This window comes from Hylobates moloch, unplaced genomic scaffold (assembly GCF_009828535.3).
Source record: "Hylobates moloch isolate HMO894 unplaced genomic scaffold, HMol_V3 SCAFFOLD_8, whole genome shotgun sequence".
In the NCBI taxonomy this organism is placed as follows: Eukaryota; Metazoa; Chordata; class Mammalia; order Primates; family Hylobatidae; genus Hylobates; species Hylobates moloch.
This window is the reverse complement of record NW_026652283.1, coordinates 91,822,369-91,842,683: the sequence shown is the minus strand read 5'-3', so window position 1 is coordinate 91,842,683 and position 20,315 is coordinate 91,822,369. Positions and strand designations below refer to the sequence as shown.

Here is a 20,315-nt window from a genome sequence, read left to right as displayed (position 1 = left end):
CAATTCTCCTGCCTCAGCCTCTCGAGTAGCTGGGATTACATGCACCTGCCACCATGCCCAGCTAATTTTTCGTATTTTTAGTAGAGACAGGGTTTCACCATGTTGCCCAGACTGGTCTCGAACTCCTAAGCTCAGGCAATCTGCCCACTTTGGCCTCCCAGTGCTGCATAGAATTCTGTTGTATTGCTGTACCATGATTTACCTGTCCATTCTAGCACTGATGGGCCTTTGGGTTTCTTCTTGTTTTTTTTTTTTTTTTTTGATATTACATATGCAGCTTTGAACATTTCGCATGTCTCCTGGTAGAAATGTATGCATCTCTATTAGGTATATTCCTAGAAATGGAATTACTGGGTCAAAGGGTAGGTGCATGTTGAGCTTTATTACGAACTGTTGAATAGTTTTCCCAGTGGTTTTAATGGTTTATACTCCCACCAGCAGTGTATGAAGGTTCTAGTTACTCTATATCCTTCTCAGCACTTGGCATTTTCAGTCTTTTTGGTTTGAGCCTTCTGGTTGGTATGAAGTTGAGTTTCTCTGATAACTAACATAGTTGAGCACCTTTTCATGCATTTATTGGCCATTTGGCTATCTTCTTTTGTGAAGTATCTATGCTTGTCTTTGGCCTATTCTGTTGACTTGTCTTTTCGTATTAATCAATGAGGAGTTTTTAAAATAGATTTTGGATAGGAACCTTTTGTTGGTTTTACGTGTTCCCAACCATCCATTGCAGTCTCCTGGGTAGCTGGGACTAAAAGCTTGTGCTGCCTTGCCTGGCCATTTTTTGTGTGAAGATGGGATTTGCCATGTCACCAAGTCTGGCCTGGAATTCTTGGACTCAAGCGATCCACCCACCTCGGCCTCTCAAAATGCTAGGATTACAGGCATGAGCCACCACATTTGGCCTCCTTAAGCTTTAATGTGCCTGGGGAAGATCTAACAGGTTTCACTTTAGGACCTCTCCCCCAAGCCCACACAGAAAAGTATAATAATATATGATTTTCAAAGTGAGCACTCAGAGAGCCCATCCGTGGTTAGGTGAATACTTAGCCATCTGCCTCCTATTTTCTTATCGTAGGGTGTGACAGAATGCCTTTTTCTCTTGCTGCAGGGTCCTTGTGGGCGCACCAAAGGCAGATTCCAAATACAGCCCTTCAGTGAAGTCTCCTGGGGCCGTGTTTAAGTGCCGTGTTCACACCAACCCTGACCGGAGATGCACCGAACTGGACATGGCTCGAGGTGGGTGACAATTACTGCTGTGGTGGAAATGGGTTCTGTACCCTTATACCTTGCTCTTCTTCTTCCCAGAATGGCCTGATCATTCACTCACCCATCCATCCTTCCCTCCTTCCTTCTCTCCAACAAACATGTATTGAGTATGTAATAGTTATTAAGCACTGGGATATACCAGTGAACAAAACAAACAAGGATCCTGCCATCTGTAGCCCCATAAATTAGTGGGCAAAAGAGATATTAAGACAAGTAACTGAGAGAGAAAAGACTAGAGGGAAGGTGAGTATTTGATTTATCTAGATTGGAGGGTCAAGAAAGGTCTGGGACCTTTCGACACGATTAGAAGGATGCGTAGTTGTTAGCTGGGCAGGTGCAGGAAGCACAGCCTCCAAACAGAGGTGCTATTTGGAAGCACAGAGCGAGGTTGTGCAGCTGGAGAGGGAGCCAGGAGAGTGGAGCACAGGAGGGCAGCAAGGCAGGCTGGGGCCAGGCCACATGGGGCCTAGCAGGCCAGGGCAGGGTGGCCGGAATTTTATTCTGTGTGTGAGTGGGGAGGCCACTGAAATCAATTTTAGGTGTTACATTTTGACTAGGGAAAGATATGATCAGATGGATGTTTTTAAAAGCTCAGTTTGGGCTGGGCATGGTGGCTTATGCCTGTAATCCCATCACTTTGGGAGGCTGAGGTGGGCAGATTGCTTGAGCCCAGAAGTTCAAGACCAGCCTGTGCAACATGGTGAAAGTCTATCTCTACTAAAAATACAAATATTAGCTGAATGTGGTGATGCATGCCTGTAGTCCCACCTACTCAGGAGGCTGAGGCAGGAGGATCACTTGAACCCAGGAGGTCAAGGGTGCAGTGAGCTGAGATTGTGCCACTGCACTCCAGCCTGGGTGACAGAACTGAGACTCTGTCTCCAAAAAGATAAAAAAATAAAATAAAAGCTCACTTTGATCTAGCAGAAAATATAAGATCTTTGGAATCAGATAGTTCTGACTGGGTTCAAAGCCCAGCTGGGACTGATTGGGAATGTCCTGTAGCTTCTTGGGCCTCAGTTCCCTCACCTTCAAAATCAAGACTGATATACCTGCCTCACAAGGAGGGTCTTGAGAAGATTGAGATAATACAGGTGAGTACACAGAACTGTGCTTGGCACATCAGTACAAAGGAGCTATTTTGTTATAATCATCACTGCAAGCATTTCTTTCTCCAAAGTCTTTTTGCATAAAGATTTTCTAATTTTTTTTTTGTTTTTTTGTTTTTTTGTTTGTTTGTTTTTGAGACAGAGTCTTGCTGTGTCACCCAGGCTAGAGTACGATGATACAATCTCGACTCACTGCAACCTCTGCCTCCCAGGTTCAAGCGATTCTCCTGCCTCAGCCTCCAGAGTAGCTGGGATTACAGGTCTATGTTACCACCTTTGGCTAATTTTTATGTTTTTAGTAGAGACGGGGTTTCACCATGTTGGCTAGGCTGGTCTCGAACTTCTGGCCTCAAGTGAACCGCCCACCTCAGCCTCCCAAAGTGCTGGGATTACAGGTGTGAGCCACCATGCCTGGCCAAGAAGTTCCAACTATTTTTTAAATAAAGAGTTATTGTGATTTTACTTAGCAGAAAAAGAGGTTTGTGAACTGTTTGTTACTGGTGCAGAACAAATTAAGGAGCTTGCTTCAGAACATAAATCAAGGCTGTGCCTCTTTCCGTGAGAAAGCCTTGCCATGTGGTTGGACACAGTGGCTCATGCCTATAACCCCAGCACTTCGGGAGGTTGGGGTGGGCGGATCACTTGAGGTTAGGAGTTTGAGACCAGCCTGGGCAACATGGTGAAAACCCGTCTCTACTAAAAATAAGAACATTAGTGGGATGTGGTGGCGCACACCTGTAATCCCAGTTACTTGGGAGGCTGAGGCAGGGCAATTGCTTGAACCTGGGAGGCAGAGGTTGCAATGAGCTGAGATCATGCCACTGCACTCCAGCCTGGACGACAGAGAGAGACTGTCTCAAAAAAAAAAAAAAAGAAAGAAAGAAAAAGAAAGCCTTGCTATGTAAAAAAACAGTTGTCTGGATTAAACAGTATAGTACATAGTGATGGAGTTGATTTACATTTTGTGGAAAGTTCCTTATTTCCTCATAGGGCTGTGGACCACCCTTTGAAAAGCAGCCAGCAGAACATCACTCCTCAACCCAAGTCTGGCTCTTCTCCTCTTTCTCCAGGGAAGAATCGGGGCACGTCCTGCGGAAAGACCTGCCGGGAAGACCGTGATGACGAGTGGATGGGGGTGAGCCTGGCCCGACAGCCCAAGGCTGATGGCCGTGTGTTGGTAAGTCCCTCCTGGGGGTGCCGTGGGAAGGGGGTGGCACTCTGAGAATGAATGATCTGTTAGGAAGGCTGGATGGCATGGTGACAAGTGCATGGCTTTGAGGTTGCTTATTCTGGACTACTGCTTAGACAAATGACTTATCTTCTTATTTTCTTTATCTGTCAAATGTGAATAACGTCTGTCCCAAGGTGCTGAGATGTGACTATTGAAAAATAAAACACATGTGAAAAGTGCTTTGTACATCTCATTCATTACATAGGTATTTGTGTGTGTGTGTGCCTTAAATTGAGGTATAATTTACAGTACACAAATCTTAAGATTACAGTCTTGATTTTCACAATTGTACACACCTGTGTAATCATATGCCCACCAAGATATAGAATATTTCCATCATCCCAAAAGTCTCCAATGTCCCTTTCCAGCCAACTCCTCCCACCTGAGGCAACCACAGCTGTGATTTGTATAATATATTACTTTTGCTTTTTCTAGAATTTTATATAAATGGAATCCTACAGGATGTGTTTTTATATAAGACTTCTTTCACTCAAAATAATATTTTCTGAAATTAATCCCTATTGTATGTATCAGTAGTTCATTCCTGTTTATCTCTACATAATATTACATTTTATGAAATAAATGTTATTTTTAACTAGTCATTTATTGGACCTCCAAAGCGCCTATGATGTATTCTGACCCATAGGTGCTTTGAGGGAGATAGAAAGGAAAGTCTTTGCCTTTGAGACTCCTGAGATCCTGGAGTTGTGCTGTGCAGTAAGATAGCCACCAGCCCTGTGTACTTATTTAAACTTAAATTTATCCTAATTAAACTAGAAATTCAGGTTTTTAGTCATATTAGCCACATTTAAATGGCTCAATAATCACAAATGGTTACTGGCTACTCTATTGGAAAGCACAGAGAGAGAATATTTTCATCATCACAGAAAGTTTTATTAGACTCAACACAAAAGGAGTTTCTAACTGCTGCAGAGGTTTTGTTTTTGTCAATTTTTCCTTTAAACTTTTCTGTGAGGTATAATACTAAAGCACTTAACACGCCCAGCTGTGAGTGTACAGTCTGGTGGGTTTTTTTTTCACACATGTACACTTATGCATCCCCATTGCCAGTAGTCCGGAAGGACCCCTGCACCCTTTCCCAGTCAGTTCCTCTGCCTTTGGTGAGTGAACAACTATTCTGACTTCATAGACTTTCTCTTGCCCTTGACTTTTATCAGAAGCTGTATGAAGATTTTTATTATAAAAGCATAAGCTCAAGAAGGGAAAGTAATACTAGCTGCCGCTTATGGAGGGCTTCATTTGGGTCACATGCTGCAAAGCTGAGGGTTTCGTGTGTATTTTATCCCAGGGGAAACAGGTTTTCCTTAAGGAACTAGGCAAAGTGTTTTTGTCCCCTCTCTAAGGAGCCCACTTTTGTGTTAAACTTCTTCATGGCATAAGCTGTTAATCCGAATTCCATCCTCAGCACAATTAAGCATCTCCCCTTTGTCGGGCCCCTTGGGAGAGGAGGAAGCAGCTGGATGCTGTCGCCAGCATCGTGGGGGCCTCCCTCCTGGAAGCCGTTGTAGGTCCTGCAGAGGCTCCCTGAGCCCGCTGTTTGCCTTGGTTTCCAGTCCTTTCATCACTGTCATGGCTGGCCCTGGACCCTCTCCAAACTTCCACATTCCTCCAGGCATGGTGGCCTGACCCTGACTGGACACATGGGCCCCAGAGGGGCTGAACCCTTGTCTACCATTCTGGGGAAAGAAAGGGAAGAAGCTGACTCATCTGTAAATCAAAGGGCAGCCCGAGGTCCTGATTCAGAACAAAGAGGAGGTGGTGGCCCTGTGGCAGCATAACACAAGATGCTCTTAAGGGCATCGAGCCTAGAGTCAGAGTTTGCTCCTGTGAAAATATTTCCTCTCTGCAAGGAACGATAACCTCTCTGTGGCTGAGGGCTTGTTTCCAGAGGGGCAAGACAGAATTCTGTGTTACCACAGATCGGTATCACAAAGGAGTCATTTCTGGGGACAGTGAACAGCAATGAGGACCACAGGGAAGATTTAACAAACGGAGCCAAGAAGGCAGCACTGGAGCATTTGTGGATAATGGTGCCATGGATAGTCCTGTCTAATTAATTGCATGCAGGACTATTTTTTTAATGTTTTATGAAATGATTGCATCATCCACTCAGTAAGCCACTGTATATGGGTGCTGGGCAAAGAGGAGCATCTGACACCATCTGCTTTCCTTGTGCCTTTTGTTTGTTTTTCTAATTGTGGTCAAACACATAACATAAAACTTACCACCTTAACCATTTTGAGTGTACAGTAGTGGTAACTGTATGGCACGTTGTTGTACAACAAACCTTTAAACTTTATCTTGCAAAACTTACATCCATTGAACAACACTCTCCTTTTTCTCCTTCCCCTGGTTCCTGGCAACATTGTATTTCTATTAAGAGTTTGACTACTTTAGATCTCATGTGAGTGGAGTGTGGTGTTCATCCTTTTGTGACGAACTTATTTCATTTAGCATAATGTCCTCAAGGTTCATCTATATTGTAGCATGTGACCGGATATCCTTCCTTTTTAAAGGCAGAATAATATTTCATTGTATGAATTCACCATGTTTTCTTTATTCATCTATTGATGGACATTTAGGTTGGTTCTATCTCCTGGTTGCCATGATGAATGCTGCTATAAATGTGTACCAATATCTCTTTGAGATCTTGTTTTCAATTCTTTTGGGTATACACCCAGAAGTGGGATTACTGGATCATATGGTATTTCTATTTTTAATTTTTAAGAAACCTCCATACTATTTTCCCAAATGGCTGCAGCATTTTAAGTTCTCACCAACAGTGCACAAGGGTTTCAGTGGCTCCACGTCCTTGCCAACATTTATTGTTTTCCGTTTTTTTCTAAATAGTGGCCCTCCTAATGGGTGTGAGATAATGTTTGATTGTGATTTTGGTTTGCATTTCCCTGATGATTAGTAACATTGAGCATTGTTTCATCTGCTTGTTGGTCATTTTATATCTTTTTTGGAGAAATGTTTAGGTCCTTTCCCCAATTTTAAATTGGATTGTTTGGTTTTTATTGTTGTTGAATTATCATCATGGCATTTTGCACATGGGCAGTCTTGCTAGGAAAGGCTTGTCCTAAGTCCCCTCTGCCCCTGCCCCACTCTGTCCTCGGCACTTCTCTTTCTTCCCCTGTATGGGCTCTGCCTCCTCCGTGAAGCCAGTTAAGGGTTTTCTGGAACAAGCTGAGCATCTTTTGTGTCATTAGGAACTCAACATCATCTTGTTACTTATTGTGTGTATAATTTATTTTATGACCATATGTCCCCTTTTATGGAAGCCACTTGGGGATACAGACCAAATCTTCTGCCCACTTTCATTCTCAGCATCTGGAACACATCTCTCTAAGGAATGGCGTCTGAAAGTGTGTTTGAATAATACAGGGACTGAGGGTCAATGTTAAAACAGTTAGAAACCAAATTAGTTGCCATCTCTTCCTGGTGGCTGATTCTAAGTGGCTTAAGGAAACACCAGGAAACATTCTGTAAAATGTTCCTTGGAAATGACAGGCAAAAACAAGATACAGCGAGTGTCCCTATTTACATTTGGAGGCCTCATAGCCATTTGCTTTTTTGTTTAATGTTTCAATCCTACCTGTCAGAGCTTTCTGGGAGGCAAGTATTTACTTTTAAATTAAAAATAGGAAGGATATGTGTTGTTCAGGTGCATTTTGAGAACTTGAGAGGTGCCTGGGGGTGTAGGCAAGAGACCAGTATCCCCAAGGAGCACAATATTGGATTCCAAAGTTGAGTTTGAAGAGGGAGAGGTGGGCTGGCTTTCTTGAAAGTGGTGTCTGGTGCTGATAGAAAAGCTAAGAACAAACGGAGAATTTGAAAGCTGCAATGGGACGTGAAATGTCTCAGTGACCAAAGGCATTATGTGGACCATGGACCCAGCAACCAGCTCTGGCAAGGACCAGATTGTTAGGCTGCTCTGGCAGGTTGACCTTGGCTTAGTGCCTGCCCATCTCAGCTCCATGGACACTGTTGCACCTCCCAGGTTTTCCCCAGGAACAAATGATACTGGATGTAAAGATAGCATCAGGATTAGGGGCAAGCCCCTTCCCTTCTCACTCTCTCACCCTGAGCTTCCTGTGTGCAGATGACATTTTAAGAAATGAGCGGGGAGGGGAATCACTTCTTGAAGTAACCACTGAACAAACTCTGTATGGGCATTGACTTCTGCTGTCAGACTTTGGAGGACAACTCCAAATGTTCAAGTCTAATGTCACCCCTTTTCATCAGACTTGCCAGGGCTCAGACAACAAATAATTTAAGCTTCTAGATTATTTTTGTGCAGAAGCAGTATTCTCTGGTTCTCTTTGTCATTTCCTTTCTAAATATCAGGGCTGTCCTTATCTGTTCAGTGCTTCCCATCTGTCCATTTTTTTTTTTTTCAAAGCCACAGGGTACATTTTTGCATTTACTTCTGTTGCTCTGTTTCCTGATTTTTTTTTAAAGTGAACTTTTTATTGAGCTGTAACATACGTGCAGAAAAAGGTATAAATCATCAATGTATACCTCAATAAATTTTCATTAGGTGAACGTCCTCAGAATAACATTTTGACACCCCAGCAGCCCCTTCCCAATGCCCCTCCTGGCCACTCCCTCCTTCTCGGTTGGGGGGCTTCTTAGGGGAGTCTCATGGCATCTCAGCTTTGCTGTGATCCTGCTCCCCACCACACACCATTTTCAGCAGCCAGGCCCAGTTGTGGCCATGCACTGTGTACCTGGATGCGTGACAAAGGCATTGGCCATCTCTATGGCAGGTGGAAATGTAGGAGGATTGGCAGGGACTGATGTGCTTTGTGGCCGAGGCACCCGGAAAGTGCCATTACCCACCTCTAGGAGGGATGTGTTGTTTCCATACAACAAAAAAGGCCTTTGAAATAAAGTGTTTATTTTCTTTCTCTTTTTCCTCTTTTGGGAGGAAAAGCAATCCTTATACCTTGAAATGTGTCAGATTCTAAGATTTGGAGTGGGACAAGGCCCTCCTTCCCCTTTCTTATGATTTATTGAAATCTGAGTTTGAGCAAGTCTTGCTGCTTTCAGAGAATGCTCTCCTTCTCCTATTCTTCCCTCACAGCTGAACTCATTTGGAGAGATTGATGGAGTTACTAATGCTTTGGAGACAGTCCCTAGGAATTTTTTAAAAATGTAGTGGTCAGATTGACATGTGTGTATATATAATGATAATCAAGGCTAAACACAGTCTTCTCTTTCTGTAATTTATATTCAGAGACACTTTGCATTGTTTTCCTACATGAATACTTCCTTTGACACTTTGATCTCTGACCTCTCAGAATGCTTTAATTTTAGTTTAGTATGAAATGCAATATTTGGATCTTCTAGGAATTTTCCAAGATCACCCCTTAAATAGTTTATGGCACTTAAAAAATGAGACAATACACCAGACATTGAATACAGCAAAGCCTTCCTATAAGTGTCAGTGTGCAGCTGGCTATCAGACAGCACCATGATAAACATCCGCCTCTTTTCACAGCCCCTCCAACTCAGAAATACAATAAAACATGGTCAGCCCTTGAAGCCAAGGGCTTTGCTAAGTCCAAAAACTTAGCAAAACCAAAACATAACTGATTTACCCACAAATTAGATAACAATGAGTGATTCAAGTTTGCGAGCCATAAGAATTGAGTCAGAACTTTAAAAATCAATTATTTAGCAGTATGGAGTGATTATTTACTTAGTGATATATTTTTTATAGTTCTCTGCCTCGTATCATTTCAATCTATTTAGAAACCTGCTATTTTAGCACAAAACAGTATCAAGTAGAGGAGTGAATGTGGTTTGCAGCAGAAAAAATAACAATAGATTGTTTTCTGTAGTTTAATGTCATACGACAAGAGGCAGAATGTGGGCAAGCTCGGGTTTTGAGAGTCATTCTGAGTGTGTCCTCTTTTGCCATTGGGCAGAGAGTGGCCTTGTCCAGGACCTTGGTGGCAGTGTCTTGAAGGATGAAGAGCAGAGAGCTTAGAAGGCTGTGATCTTATCATAGAATGATGTCAGGGAGAACCAGGCCCTGAGAGCCCCCTCACTCACTCGGTGACCTGGGGCATTGTGGTTATTTCAGGTGTCCTGGGACATGTGGCAGGGTGCTGTAAAGAGGATAAAGTCACCAGGCCTGCCCCAGGGGGTGGGGTTTGATGGCCTCTCAGGTAGGAATGAGAAGTTTTAAGATGGAAAATGCTTCATAATGAAACAAGGAAGACTCAGAATTCCTGGATTCCAGTGCTGTTTGCAGCACTTACTAGCTCTGCCACTTAGGCAAAGCACTCTTTGATAGATGGTGCTCTCGTACAGAAAATGGGAATTCTAAAGACACCTCTGCTCACCTTCCAGGGTTGCAGAAGAAGTCAGAGGTAGGCCGTAAGAACGCTGAATGTTATCACTTACGAAAACAGTGTGTTTGAGGGAGGCAAACCAAGATGTTAAAAACTGATTATTTTCAAAAGCAATATTTTAAGAAAATGCATTCACTGGCCAGGGTGAAGTGAGTAGTGAATGCCCCGGAGAAGTGGAACGGGCTGGGCAGGGTAGAGTGTGTGCCTCTGAGTAAGCAGGTCGGCTCTTCATCAGCGCAGTAGTGACATCTGGATGTGCAGAGATACGCACGGGAAGTGGGGCCACTGTCATGTCCAAGCAGAAGGCAGGGGCATGTTTGGTGTGGCAGAAGGACGATCCAGGCCTGCATCCTGGCTGCTGGCACTGCTCCAGTGTCTGTTAGCAGAGCTTCCCTGCCTCATGGCGTCTTGTGTAGCTTCAACCCTAGTGCTGAGAGGCTCCTCTGGAGAGCTGGCCAATGCATCTGTCCATCCTCTTCCCCAACATGCGGAGCTCTCACGCACCCCAAGACCCTTGGCCGCGAACCTTCCTTCAGCTTTCTCCTCAGAGACGCCTTCCTTGACCTGCCTGGCAAAACCAGCCACTCCCTGGCATGAGGGAACTTTCTGGTGAGATGGAAATGTTCTGTGTCTTGCTAGGGTCTTGGTGACATGAGTGTGCACACTTGTCAAAGCTTATTTGTGCATTTTGCTGTATGTAAGTTTCCATAAAAAAAAAACTCTCCACACACATTTACTTCTAGTTAATGAGATGCATGCTGACGTGTTTCTGTGCGTAGAAACATGGTTGAATATCAGCCATTCCTCCCTTCCCTGCTGTCTCCACGTTGGTTCAGTCCCTTGGGCCTGTCAGCTCTGAAGCCACCCGCTTTGCCCATCTCCACTGCCCCTCCTGGTCCAGACCCGCATCATCTCTCACCTGGTGTTCGTTTGCGATTTTGCCCTCCTGCAGTCTCCACTGGGCAGGCCAAAGTTTGGTCTTTCCAAACTGTCACTTGGATCATGCTTCTCACCTGTGTAAGACTCTCCACCGCTTCCCACTGCAGATCTGCTGAAGTCATAGCCATTCCCACATCCCCCTGTGGTCCGACCTTGGCCACTTCTTTGATCTTATCTCCCTCCCACCATGGTCACTCCAGACTGGCCTTTCTTTCTCTTGAGCCTCTGAGCCTTTCTCACGATGTATCCTTTGCATTCTGCTATCCTTTGAATCCTCCCAGAACCCTCTTCCCGTGTGCTCAGTGTGGTTAGCTCTTCCTCATGCTTCAGGCCTTCGCGACCTCTGGTGGAAACTGTCCTTCCCACTTCCAGATTCTCTATTCTATAACCCTGTTTCTTTCCTTCCCAATGCTCAGGACTAGCTACAATCCTCATTTGTTGATATATTTATTTCCTATCTCCTAGTAGACTCCCAGGGGCTCATTCTTGTTCATGCAGTTTTCTGCCCAGAACAGTGTCTGTTATGAAGGTGTGGCTTCCTGGTCCCTCTGCTCCTCTCTTCTCCCACAGAAAGAAACATCCGGCACTGACAGGAGTCTGCTTTGTGATCTTTTTGGGCCAACTTTCCTGCTCTCAACTGCTCTCTATCCCTTTAGGCCTGTGCTCATCGCTGGAAGAACATCTACTATGAAGCCGACCACATCCTACCCCATGGCTTCTGCTACATCATCCCCTCCAACCTCCAGGCCAAAGGCAGGATGCTGATCCCTTGCTATGAAGGTGAGCATGGATTGGTTTTTCCTCATCCCCCTACCCACCTCATGCCCTAAGCCCACCTCCCCACCTCTGTGCACCACAAGCTGAACATTTCCCCAGCTTTCCACATGCTCATGATAGGGCAGCACTGTTTGCCCCCAGATGGTCTCTTGGTCCCCAAGGCCCTGCCCAGAGAAGAGGCAGGTACAGAGGGGGCAGCAGTCCCAGGCCTTTCCAACCCTTACCTGACTTGGCTGCAGAGCCCATGGTGCTTACCAAGCTTTATGAAGTCTCAGGGACTGAAATTCACCAAGCCTCAGCCAAGTGACCTAACAGCTACCTTGGTTTTCTGGTAATGCCAGGTGCTGTGTTGCCTTGGGAAACTTACCTACTCTCTCTGGACCTCAGTTTCCTTGTCCGAATATTCAGTGGTTGGCCCAGATGATCTCTACAGCCCCAGGCAGCTCCAAGTCAGTCATTAGGCTCTCACACAGCTCCTGGCTGCACTGTGGACAGGTGTCCTGATGTCAGGGGGAGAGGAGACCCAGGATTCATAAAGCAACAGCTGGACAGAAACCTGACAACTCCGAACTCTCAGCATTTCATGACATTCGAGGTCTGACTTTCCTTCCCATGTGGTCGTGCAGCCCAGGCAGATGCTGGAGAATTGGGCGCATCCTGAATGCAGTTTTAAGAGCTCCTTGCCAAGGGGCACTTGGAAGGAAAATGTATCCTCTCAGACTTAGAACCTTCAAATGCCTGGGCATCGAGGACAATCACTAATAGTGATTGAGTCAGTCACTGTTTAGCCCAGTCGAATCTGAGCTTTAAGCATTCAGAAAACACAGTTATTTTCTTCAGTTTGATAGCTTGTAGTTTCAAGTTTTCTCAGCCTAATTTTGGGTAAGCTGGAACCTGCTCCTTCTCTAAGTGCTGGACTATTTATTTCTTAATTCCCCTCCTACTTTATTTGGACAGAAGTCTCACTGGCTTGTGTCCACATTGCCTTTGGGCCTCCCTGGGTTTTCCTAGGTTTCAAATTTTGTGGACACTAAAAAGGATTCATGAGAAACACTGTATGGACACTGGGACCCTTCTGGGGACTGAGGTGACACAGGTAGGGTGCTCTGGGAAACGTCCCCCACAGAAGAGCCAGCAAGGTCTCCGCGGGAGGCACAAACCCTCTCCCCTATGGAGTGAGCCTTCCTTTGGTTTTTCTTTCTCCTCTGTATCAGCATTTGATCAGCTCTGGCTGGGCCATGTAGGGAAATGAAACTCTGGCCCTGTTTATATCTGTATTGTCCCAAACAGAAGAAAAACAAACTTCATCTTAAAAATAGAGGATGATACAATCAATCAAGAGTGGAGGGATCATTGGTTTCAGAAATGCAAAGCATGTGTCAAGCCTGGGTTTCCACTGCCCCAGTTTACTCCTCCTTTTTCCCAAGGAAGAAAAAGGAAAAGCCTCTTGAAACCGGTGGGGTAGCTCTTCAGGCTGGGAAGGAGCGAGGGGCTTAGCAGGGTGATGGAGGCAGTGATGAACTATACTAGTTATGCATAGGACCAGTACTTTGGTTTTCTCAGAAGATGACATGTTGTGACAGGGACACGTGACGGTCCCTGATGATTTCTCTGTATATACCACAAGCACAAAGACAGCCCTCTGAAGAGGGAGGTGGAGCTCAATGTCCATGTGTACTCGGGTCCACGTGGCTCATAATTCTGCATTACTTTCTATTAAGTAGCTACGGATCATCAGTAGGCCAGTGTTGATCTGAGGTCTTTACACATTCTCTCATCTAATCTTCCCAGAAGCCGTGAAAAATGTTTGTTTGTTTTTTTTCTTGGGTCTGATTATAGGTATTTTATTTTGGAAATTGTTCTAGAAGACACCAGTGAGGCAGGGGGAAGTAAGAATGGGAAGGGAAGGCAGCCCATCGAAGATATACTCCTCAGCACGTTACCTGGGCGAGTGGGTACAGTCTCTGGGGTGGGTGCTGGGGCCAGTGTGGAGCACACACCTAGAGTCCTCCTGCCTGAGGGCTGAGGGGAAGGGGCTTCCTCCACCTGGCATCCTGTCCTGCCATGTGTGTGGGCTGGGAAAGCCTCCAGGACACAAGTGCTGGCAGGTGGCAGTCAGGCCACATCATAGGAACCAGTGGTAGGAGCTAGGGGGAGACAGGTGGGATGCCCAAAGGCCAGCTTCTGTGTTGTCATTCTCCTGTGACAGAGGAGTAAGCGGAGACTCAGAGTGTATGTGAATTGCCGCAGGTCACTCAAACAATAAATGGTGGAGCAGGATTTTGAAGCTGGCCTCTGTCTGACTCAGCAAACCATTTTGTGTCCTGGTAATTAATGGTAATTTCTGTTAGTTTGTTTTTTAGGATTTCTAATTTAAATGAGAAGTAAAAGCCGGTCAACAACTCTCACAAAACAAGAAAGGGTGACTGAACTATCCCAAAAATACAATGGACTTAATGACGGTTAAATGGAACTGGTGAAGAAATTAGCAAAATGATTATGCCCCTGCCCAATCTTCCCTCCCATGAGTGCACACACACTTTTATATGCTAACCCATTCATTGGCCCAGGGTGGGAAATAAGGGATGGATGGGTCTGGCATGTGGAGTATTGGGGTGTAAGAGCAGCCTCTTAGAAAAATGGGGGACTAAACTGAAAGTTTCTGTAGTTCTTGGCCCTGTAAGAGGAGAGGGGTAGAAGATGCTGAGTTTTTTTCTAGAAGACTGGACTGGACGGGTGGGGCTGGGAGGATGCCGGCCATGGTGAGAGGGCTCTTGTCTGTGCTCTGTTGGCTTTAGGCATCTCCACCTCCCTGTTTTGTGGTTTAAACTAGACCTACTTTGGCTTTTAGGGCCACCATTATTTCCTCAATGTGGAGAAACTCAGTAATGCAAGTTCTCTGTTCCAGGTTAGGGGTCACATTATGGTTAAAGACAATGGGAAGGTTTTAGAGTTTGACAGGACCTTTCAGATACCACCTAGACCAGCCTCCTGTCTTTCATGAGGTCCAGAGAGGTGATGGCCTGAGTTTCTTTCTAATCCGTTATTCACATGCCACACAATGGAGAGGCAGAGTAGCTTGGTGGCCGATGCACAGATTCTGGACCCAGACTGCCGGAGTTCAAGTCCCGGCTCTGCCACTTCCTCTTATTAACAGTGTAATCTCAGATGGGTTATTTAAGTTCTCTGTGCCTAACCAACCTCAAGGGTCTGTGAAGAGGACTGGGTTAATGCTTCTAAGTCCTTAGAACAGTGTCTGGCATATACTTGCTAATATATGCTAAGCATATATATACTAATATGCCATGTACAACATACTGTATTCTGAGCAAGTGTTTGTTAATCATCACAGGGTGAGTGACTTGTGTACTGGGAATAGAGTCCACTTAATCTTAAGTACTTGTTAGTTGCCAGATAGACAAAACCCAAGTGACACAGTTCCAGCTATCAAGAAGCTCCCCATCTACAGGGGTAAACAGAGAGGGGACATGGTGTTTTAAAAGTGGGAAGGCCGTGTGGAGAGAGAATTTCCTGCCAGTGTGTACTGCTGGAGCCTGTCCCCAAGGGCTTGAGCTGCATCCAAGTGCAAGGTGGCATTATTTCATTTTACAATTGGAAAAACTGAAACTCACTTAAAGTCTGCAGGCTGTTGAGACTACGAAAGAGATGGATGGTGGAAATTCGAGACTGGTCATGGTGGTGGGCACAGGGCAAGGGAGGAGGGGTACGGCTGCCTCTAAACCCACTTCTTGTAGGATGGTGGAAAGACCACGGGAGGGGCTGTGGGTTGAGGACAGCTCTGCTGTACTTCTGCCTCTTTGGCCTCAGGCCTCTCAGTGGGAGTCGACGCTGTGATGCCTCCACTGCATTTACCTCTTTGGGTTATGGTGAGGAGCTCCCGCGAAAACTCAGGTGAAAGTGCTCAGCAAGGCCACCCATTGTTCTATAACTGTGGCCTCATTGTAAGTCTCCATATGGGCCAGCTGTGCTCCCTTTACAGCACTGGAAGGTCGGTTTGGTTGCAGGGACTCTAAATATGTGGGGATCTTTCCAAAATGTCTCAAGCTTTTGAATTCTTAAAAAATTGGTCTCTGGTTTGGCACTAGGACATGGCTTCTCAGGTGCTTCCTGTTTCTGGTTGGATGGGAAAAGCTACCAGAATACCCTGTTGGAACCAGGAAATACAGAGGAAGTGGGAAATAAAAATGAATTTAGGACATAAACTCATGGAGCATATCCTTCAGTCAGTTTAGTTTGTGTTTGTCTGATGTGAGAACATCATTACCTACCATATTTTCTTTGGTTTTATCAGAATGTGTGAGAAAACGAGAGCTTTGGTGGGACGATGTATGGGGAAAACTACTTGTAAATTAAAGGGCAAGCACTATAAAACATTAATTACTATTAACCAAGCTATGATATTTTAGGACTCTGAAATGTTAAGTCAATGCATGTGATAAAATCGAGTACAGAGATTTCTTTCATCCTTTGCCCTTGAGACCACTGAGGCAAGAAGCTGGAACTTAGCAGGAGTGAGACTGCAAACAAGTTGTCTTTTTATTGTGACAGAAAAACCTCATGAGTGTGGAATAATTTGGGAGCAGCATGGCAAATTAACAAAGCCTATTCAAGATTAAACTCTGAGAAAGAAATGTAAGAGGTAATTATGATGCCATCGTATGTTAAACCTAAATTGTGGAATCTGGCTTTACTACTCACTTACTGCTATTATTAAACCTATATGCTCCTACTTTCTGACTTGGTGACCTTAGGCAAGCTCCATGAGCCTGGTGCCCTCATCTATAAAATGGGGAGATTAAGATCTACTTAAGAGGTATGTGAGGTATAAAGTGCCTACCACAGTGCTCAGTTGAGAGTGAATGCTGCTCATTGCCTTCAATTAGAAAATGTAAATTTTCTAATTAATTTTCAAGCAACATAATAATATTCTTAAATATTCTCAGAAGGTGTCTAACATATCCTGTTTTAGTGACTAGATAATGAAGGGTAGAAAGCTGGATATTCCTAAAATGATTTTAAGAGCCCTTGGCAAGTTATAATTTCTCAAATACCGTTGAAGATCATATTGGCACAATTTGGTTTGGTTGGTAAGTGTTCCTTCCCTCTTTTTGTAGATGACCTAAAACTTTAACTCATGCCATGTTTAAATGTTCTTTTTTTGGGAGTATGCTCTTTTCTTTGAGGCGGAATCTTGCTCTGTCGCCCAGGCTGGAGTGCAGTGGCGCAATCTCGGCTCACTGCAAGCTCCGCCTCCCAGGTTCACGCCATTCTCCTGCCTCAGCCTCTCCGAGTAGCTGGGACTACAGGCGCCCACCACCACGCCCGGCTAATTTTTTGTATTTTTAGTGGAGACGGGGTTTCACCGTGGTCTCGATCTCCTGACCTCGTGATCCGCCCACCTCGGCCTCCCAAAGTGCTGGGATTACAAGCGTGAGCCACCGCGCCCGGCCTTAAATGTTCTTAAATTTGGGATTGTTGAAGTCTGAATTTTACTGTGCTTTAAAATTGTGACGGAAAAACTTCCTATCGATTCCAAAGATTTCTGTACCACTCTATTATCAGGGAATGACTGGCTTTTATTCCTAGTGCATTTCCTGGGACGGTGATCATTTCCAGGGAAGGAAATAGATTACCCATTCAAAGGGGAAGATTTTTTTCCCCTTTAATGTTAAAAGTGGTCTCCACAGGGGATAAAAATCAATGAAGGTCCATTTACAAATGAAAAGGAATTGGGGTTTTGTTGTATTTTTTGTTTTGTTTTTGTTTTGGAGAGAGCTATAAAAGGCTAAGTTGATCCATTTAAAAATTCAAGAACAAGCCTCATAAATTTTTTATTAAATAAAGACCTCTACATTTACATAGGATTTTATGGTTTCCAAGGAGCTTTAATAAACGTTATCTTATTTAAATAAATACAGCAAATTAAAGAAAAGAGGATGCAGTTGTACATTATGGCCAGTTAAACAGAGAGAGATTCTGAGGGGGAGGAAGGGAGGGTGGCCCCAGAGGACAGCCAGGGCTGTAAGGAGGAGGCCAGAGGTCTCCAGCAGGGGCTCTCTGGGGCTTTCCAGGTTTCCTTGGAGCCAAGAATTTTAATCTTGGGCAAACCTATCTCCTATACTTCAAACGTGTTTCCATGTATTACATGGAATTATCAACTACCTAAACTTGCATCTTTTGTTCCTCTCAGAAAAATTCACAGATTCAGATTCACCTAATATTTATTGAGCACCTGCCTGGTGCCAGGGGTTGTGCTAGGTACTTAACATTTTTGATCTCACTGAGTAATCACGTCATTCTCAGATAAGTATTCTTATCCTCGTTATACAGATGAGAAAACTGAGGCCCAGGGATCTTGATGAAGGTCACAGGCTTATTAGTCAGAGGAGGGGTTGACGGCTTTTAAGTGTGTAGTAGGTTTCTTCGTAGCTACCTGTTCTGTTGGGATCTTGGTTTTCTTGGTGATTATTGGGTGCTGTAGCCTATCACAGAGAAAAAAAAATCATATATTTTTTTCAATGGCATAATTTTATGAATTTTTGGGACATTGCACTATAGACTTGTTAAGCTATGTTTCAGTTTTGCAATTATAGATACACTCTGTAGACAAGTCCCAGTAGGTACAGAGGGCAGACGTGGGTCCTCAGACTGATAAAATGTAGCCAGGAGACCAATCTGCTCTAGTCTGGAGTGGCTGCTTACTGGGAACATTTGGTTTCAGTATCTGCACAGCAAGTTTGACTGTCCATGCTTTGGTGCCAGTTATTTCATGAGTCTTTTTTTTTTTTTTTTTTGGTTATATAGATCAGAGGTTTCTCTGTTGCCCAGGCTGGCCTCGAACGTCTAGCCTCACCTTCTTATGCGCCAGGGCAACAGGCCTGAGCCACCGCGGCTCCCTATTTCATGAGTCTTTTAGCTTTGGTCCCAAAATTGAATTCTGCTCAGTTCTGAGGTGGGGTTCTTACTGAAATATGACTGTCCCATGTTCAGGGTCACTTTTTTTTTTTTCTGAGAGTAGAGCATGACACAATGCATAGTAAGTTGAATGTCTATATATACATTATTATGTGCCTGTATTGTTACTTGCTGCTGAAGTAGGGAGTTGGCAAAATGGGTTGCTAAGTTCTGGGTAAAGGGAACGCTTTAAAGATTACAAAACTCCTTTTTTGGTAATATTAAAAAATTATTGGCCAGGCACGGTGTCTCATACCTGTAATCCCAGCACTTTGGGAGGCCGAGGCTGGCAGATCACCTGAAGTCAGGAATTTGAGACTAGCCTGGCCAACATGGTGAAACCCTGCTTCTACTAAAAAATACAAAAATTAGCTGGGTGGTGGTGTGCGTCTGTAATCCCAGCTACTTGGGAGGGTGAGGCACGAGAATCACTGGAACCTGGGAGGCGGTGGTTGTGGTGAGCCAGGATTGCACCACTGCACTCCACTCTGGGTGACAGAATGAGACTCTGTCTCAAAAAAAAAAAATTATTGTAAAAAATAAATAACATAAAAATTACCATTTTAACCATTTTTCAGTGTACAGTTCTGTAGCATTATGTACATTCACACTGCCATGGCATTATCACCACCATCCATCCCCAGAACTTTTACATCGTCCCAAACTAAAACTCTGTACCCATTAAACATGAACTCCTCATTCCCTGCTTCCCCTAGTCCCTGGCAACCGCCATTCTACTTTGTCTCTGAATTTGGCTACTCTAGACACCTCATGTAAGTCGAATCATACAGTATGTGCCCTTTCGTGACTGGCTTGTTTCACTTAGCATGATGTCCTCAAGGTGTATCCATATTGTAGCATCTGTCAGAGTTTTCTTCCTTTTTAATGGAAGGAATATTTAATAATATTCCATTGTATGTGTGTGCCCCACATTTATCTACTCATCTGTTTATAAAACATTTTGTTTGGATGATAAGAATGTTTTCACTGGAAATGTGCTTTGTGAAGCATAAGGGAATGGCAGAAGCAGATTGGAAGTTGGGAGCCTTGCTCTTGGGTCCTGACGCTGAGGCTAATCAGCAGTGTAGCTTTAAACAAACCACTTGCTCTTTCTGAGCAAAAATATTCCATTTGTAAATAAATGGACAGATTTAGAGTTATTAGGCATTCCCTAAAGATATTTTCCCCTTTTAAAATCTTTCTCTCATTTAATTCTAAGTTTCTGGCTTTATGCACTTTGTGTTTCATGCACACCATAGGTTAGTCATCAGTTATTTTCATAAAATGTTCTCCCTTCCTCTTTAACCTAGCTGTTTAATTTATTTACATTTTTTTCCCATTTATATGGTGGTCCCCTGTCAACTGAGGGTAGTTTTATTATCTCTTCATTTTTCTGTATAATTGCCCTTTTTATTACTAGAGCTCTGTCTGCCCAAATGCATTGTTTCCTGTATTGTATAATTATCAGTTATTTAGATTTGCCACTCTGTTAGAAATAAAATGCTTGTTCCTCAGTGCCACAATGAAATAGCACTCAAACATAAATTTAATTTTCTCAGCAAGGCAATTTTTACTTCTATTGAAGGGTGCGACTCGTGGATGGAGTAATGGTGAGAGCACACCTGGACA

General features: G+C 44.1%; 1 protein-coding gene across 1 annotated transcript in view; it reads left to right on the top strand.

The window, feature by feature from the left end:
* Positions 1-20,315, top strand: part of ITGA9 (integrin subunit alpha 9) — a 378,558-nt gene that overhangs the window by 17,710 nt on the left and 340,533 nt on the right. Inside the window, exons 2-4 of the mRNA XM_032162085.2 lie at positions 1,112-1,239; positions 3,449-3,555; positions 11,591-11,714. Of these exons, the coding sequence (XP_032017976.1) occupies positions 1,112-1,239; positions 3,449-3,555; positions 11,591-11,714 (359 nt within the window). The remainder of the gene's footprint in view (positions 1-1,111; positions 1,240-3,448; positions 3,556-11,590; positions 11,715-20,315) is intronic.